Source organism: Orbicella faveolata, unplaced genomic scaffold (assembly GCF_042242905.1).
Source record: "Orbicella faveolata isolate gen_17 unplaced genomic scaffold, um_ofav_v1 contig_25, whole genome shotgun sequence".
NCBI lineage: Eukaryota > Metazoa > Cnidaria > Anthozoa > Scleractinia > Merulinidae > Orbicella > Orbicella faveolata.
In genome coordinates, this window is record NW_028301553.1 from 10,228,835 (window position 1) to 10,234,137 (window position 5,303).

Consider the following 5,303-nt stretch of genomic DNA (forward strand, 5'->3'; position numbering starts at 1 on the left):
CACATATACATGAAGGATATGCACCATTTCTCAAACTCAGGAGAACAATTCATGAAGCCCCTCGGACGTACAATCTAACTCATACCCCCACCGTACAAGGAGGGAGTGGTGGATGGACCCCCCTCTGGCTTTTCTTTCTGTTAGGGCGAAGCGAAATAAATTTATGTTGATTAGATAACCCTGAGCTTGCTCTAGAAGATGTTACAATTTTTGTTAGTTATGACGTCATTTGACCCGCCATCTTGGATCGCCATCTTGGATCGCCATCTTGGAGTTTACTATTTTCTTAAAAGTCAAGAAATAACGAAAATTAACACAAAATCAAGCCACATTCCTTATAAAATGTACAAACTCACGAATTTCTGTAATTTGATGACGAAAACTGGAAAAAAACCACAGAGTTATCTTAAAACAATTACTTTTGACCTGACGTACATGAAAGTTCTTTTACTTTAAGAAAATATTCCATTGTATCTCGTAGATGTTGTAAAACATGGTCTCTCGTGTTTGACATACTACCGATTCAGAAAAACCGAGCGATCAACCACGCGTTTCATTCGTTTGACTACAAACTTGAGACCCCAAAAAAAGCCAGTGAAGATTAGTGGAATACTTTTGTACACGTTATCTGAAAAATCTTTCAGATGCCAATGGACATTTTTGACACGACAAATTATTTCATGCAGGCGGGAAACAATCTCATACTCGCTCTCTTTTTAGTTGGTATGTCTCTGGCTGGCGTCCATGTTCAAGAACCTGTGGAAAAGGTGTCCAAACACGCCAGGTTGTATGCCGCCAAGAAGTGTCCAGAGGAAAATACAAAACGGTATCCGACTCAAAGTGCAGCGGAGCAAAACCGACTGATCCCAAATCACAAGACTGCAACAAGATAGACTGTCCAGCGGAGTATGTTCCAGGAGCTTGGTCAAAGGTAACCACGTCGTAACAATCAAATGCTTCATGTAGCCGCAGTTTGAATCTGAACAGCGCATGAGGAGAGGGAAATAAAACGAACAGCGGAGGTTAAGAAGACGGTTAAATTGGTGGGAAGAGTGGGAGGGAGGATTCGTGAGAGACTCCTGTCTTTAATCCTTCCATCGTACCCCGCGCACTACACTTTTGTTTTGTTTGTTTTTTATTTTATCTTATTTTTTGTCTTCTTTTCGTCTAGCTTTCTTTTTTTTTCTTCATTTTAATTGCGATTCACACTATTTAGCGCTATTGATATAATTACAACACTTGCATGGCTATTTACACAATTTACAACTGTAATACAACTGATTAACCCTGCTACAATACTAATACGTGTACAATCCCTTGCATTGCTAACAAAAAAACCTGTTATAGGATGCGATTACTTACACACTACTTACACCACTTACTATAGGATACGATTACAGATGCTACTTACAGTATTACAACTTACACTAGTTACTCTACAATACAATACGATTACTTATCCTACCTGCGATACTAATACTTACACCGCTAACAATATAATACGATTACTGATGCTCCTTGCAAATAATTATAAATATAGCTTTACGTTCAGGTCCAAGAGGTATATCTATATATTCATATGAATGCTTCCTTCTTGCCTTCTCTCCTCACGGGAAAGAAAACTATATTAATCAATAACAATTTTACTTATTTTCTTTTCCAGTGTTCCACTACATGTGAGAAGGGCACCAGAACGAGGACAAAATCGTGTCAGCAGTTGAAGGAGACTAGTGTGTTCCAGTCTGTTCCGGACGTCATGTGTGCCACCGCAATTGTTCCACCTCAAAAAGAAGCCTGCAATCAGGATGCACTTTGCCCAGGTTCTACGACTAACCTTTGACTTTAAACAACGCGGCTGTGATAATTTAATGATTATTGGCGACAAGCTTCACCTTTAGCCGTATTAGATTAGGTGATTCTGTGATTACTCGGTTGTTTGCGTAAATATTTGAGAAGTGCTTCAGATTCTAAGAATCTAAAGCCCTGGCTTAACGGAATCGCAAGTAGACCAAAAACTTTGTTCTGTTGTACTTACGAATCCGTTTGACTAGGCGTTGCGTGCACTTGCGTAGACTTGCGATGACTAGTTACGCTCACTACAATCAAAATTGCGCGCAAGTCGACGCAATTCTTTTTTTTTACCGTTTGACCACGGAAACAATGAGTAAACGCAAGTTAATTGACGTTTATCCGTTGTTGTAGTAGCCTATTAGCCAATGACATGCAGGACATGTAACCTTGAAATGGTTTTTTATGCATCTTGCGTGTACTTGTTTGGCCACACAACGCAAGTCTCTACGCACGTTCAACCTGCGGCTAATTGCGACTACTTGGAACTCCGTTGGCCAGGGCTTAAGAGAATGACTCTCCATTCCTCAGCTCCTTGTGGCACATATGTGTGTCAACATTTGAACCAGTTAGGCTTAACCAGTCTGTCTCCCTATTGTCTTCAGATAGATTACAGGATTTCGGAAAAGACAAATGTATGGGTAATCAGTCTTTTAGATCATCTTGTCTTGAAGCCGACACAAACAACGTTGTGTTAAGCTAAGAGATTTCTTCTTATTTCAGTTCTTACCAAGTTAATAGGCCTTATCACGGCTTTCGACGCCATCTTGGAGGGTAGGCAAAACAGTCAGAAATTACAGTGTTTGTATGGGAGTCCCATTTTACACAATTTGTGAATCGCAACGTTAAAATACTAGGTAGAAAATTGCATCCACCAAGTTTGAAGGGTGTAGCTAAACTACAAGACGCTCAGTTAATTAATTTACAATACATTTGTCCATATTTTTTCCTTCGAACCGCGTCTACCCGGCAGAATTTAGAAAAATTAACTGTGCGTCGTCTAACCATGCTACATCCTTCACACTTGATAAATATAATCTTCTACCTAGTATTTTAACGTTGCGATTCACAAATTGTGTAAAATTCAATTTTGGAAAAGGTTATTTGCCATCGGATTCCCATACAAACTCTTTAATTTCTGACCGCTTTGCCTGCCCGTCAAGATGGCGTCGAAAAGCGTGAAAAGGCCTATTATTTAGCCAGCTCTCGTTTTGAAAGCCTCTTTTTTTTCCGGTTCAGGTAATCGTCAGTATGTGCCATTGGGATGTTACCGAGACAAATCAGAGAATAAAGCTCTTCCAATACAAGTCAAAAATTTTAGAGGCAAGGGAATCAACTGGAACGACATGTCCCAGACCATAAAGAAATGTGCCATTGCCACAGCCGAGAAAGATCCCAAACTGTATGTGTTTGCTCTACAGTTCTACGGAGAATGCTACTCTGGTTACAATGGTCTACAAACATACTCCAAGTACGGCAAGATGCCATACAGTGATGACAATGACAAATACTGTTGGTCGGGAGTAGGGAAAGCTGGCTTCAACTTTGTGTACAAGTTTGAGAACTAAAATGGTGAGATTCTAAGCATAAAACGGATTTATTTCCAGTAACGATAACGTTTCAAACTTGTTTTTATTGTTTGTTGATATTTTAAATACCCACATAGTCACCCTTTCCACTCGTGCATATTAAATTTAGGGTTCGTACTCTGTTTTTGGACTAAAAATTTAAAGCTTTTCAAAAAGTTGAACCCCTTCAAGGTGACTAAAGGTTGCTCCCCTTCGGTATGTACGCCGTATTTATTTAATCAAACGTGAAGGCCATGCTGAACAGATTAGGGAGTTTAAGTAACTACGACGAGGACGAGGACGCCGACGCCGACGCCGACGCCGACGCCGACGCCGACGCCGACGCCGACGCCGACGCCGACGCCGACGCCGACGCCGACGCCGAGAACAGCGTCGATTTAAAAATGACTTTCTATTTTATCTACGAATCTTGCGATCCTTTTTTAAAAGTCATTTAGTTTGTTTCTCGAAACTAAACGTGGAACCCAACGTAAAATTCGAAATGTAGATTTTAGAAATTATCCGTTGGGGTTCACGTTCTTCAGAAAACTCAGACTTTGTGGTTTTCTGCAAAGAAATGCACCAAGATTTACAACGCACGTGCACAGCCATTGTGCTTGTCATCAAACCTTTTGTTTAGTAACGTTCCCTTTGCTGTTGTGGTTTTCTTAAACTCCTTAGTATAAGCTCACGGTATTGACGGCAGAAATCGAACATAGGAAGGTTTAAGCAGTGAGGTCTGTATCAAAACAAGGTCAACTGCAGCCTCGCTGCCATCCAAAGGCCAGGTCACCGAGCAGACAACTGTTAAATGGCCTATTGGGATTGGCCGATTTATTAATGAGTCGTAAACCCCCTGCGCTGTCTTAGTCGTGTGATTAATATCTGTATTGTATTGTTACATTTCGACTCTCCGTCATTACAATACACATTAAAATTATTTGTCTCGTCTTTTTGGATTGTCAGGATGAGTTGCAAAGGAACACTGCCCCGGACAGAGATGCATAGGAACAGGCACAGTAGAAAAAAATAATAACAATGCACAAAAAATGTTATCATGTAACGTATACTAAAAGATAACTTAACTTTTAACTGTAATTACAACTACTTTCCTTCGTTTGCAAAATAATACGGTGACCTTGTATTAGACTTAAACCTGAGTGATACATTAAACATTTTAAACCAGCAAGACCTGTCGCCTTGTGTTGTTGTAGTTGTGGATTGTGAGTATGATTAGCTTATGGAGAGTCATGAAGTGATTGATTCGCTCACGAGCAATTAACAGTTTTGCTTCTGAGCTTAAAAGGTTCGAAAGCTTAAAAACTGTATCTATCAAAACAAATATCCAGTTCAAGATGATAAATACAACTTCCATGATTCCCTGCAGGCATGTATCGTTCAGGGAATAGAAAATCAGGCTGCATTGTTCTAAAAAATTGTGCTATGCGCATGAATAGATTAATCAATAACTGGGAAAAGAGTTGCCATGAAAATTAACTGGACACCACGCATCTGTTTCAGGAGATGGCTATGAGTCTTCAGACATTTTTCTTTATGTAAGGAATAGATAAACCGAAATATAAAAGATTATAAAAGTTAGCCAGCTAAAATAAATTTAACCGTCGAGATTACATGTAAATTCACGTCATTTCAATTAGTGCATTGTTCCTTTGTTCCTGCGCCGAATTTGTAACTCTTTATTCCCCGTTAGCCACTAAGGGTTATGTAATACTTATTCTGATACACACTATAGCTCCTCTTTGGTCGATTCGCTATTGTCTCTAAAACATCGAAGATAAAATTTTGGGAACATTTCTTTTTCTGTCATGATCTTCTCTATAAACAGCTGCCGACTTTGTCAACACTGATGATTCGCGTCACTCACCC

The 5,303-nt window shown here is 39.7% G+C and overlaps 1 protein-coding gene across 4 annotated transcripts in view; it reads left to right on the top strand.

Moving 5' to 3' along the window:
- Positions 1-4,605, top strand: part of LOC110045845 (A disintegrin and metalloproteinase with thrombospondin motifs 6-like) — a 31,978-nt gene extending 27,373 nt beyond the window's left edge. For all 4 annotated transcript variants that reach the window (XM_089293481.1, XM_089293480.1, XM_089293483.1 and 1 more), the window contains 4 exons: positions 721-931; positions 1,664-1,820; positions 3,088-3,420; positions 4,383-4,605. In XM_089293481.1, coding sequence (XP_089149607.1) covers positions 721-931; positions 1,664-1,820; positions 3,088-3,416 — 697 coding nt within the window. In that variant the 3' untranslated portion in view covers positions 3,417-3,420; positions 4,383-4,605. The remainder of the gene's footprint in view (positions 1-720; positions 932-1,663; positions 1,821-3,087; positions 3,421-4,382) is intronic.
- Positions 4,606-5,303: the final 698 nt, after the last annotated feature.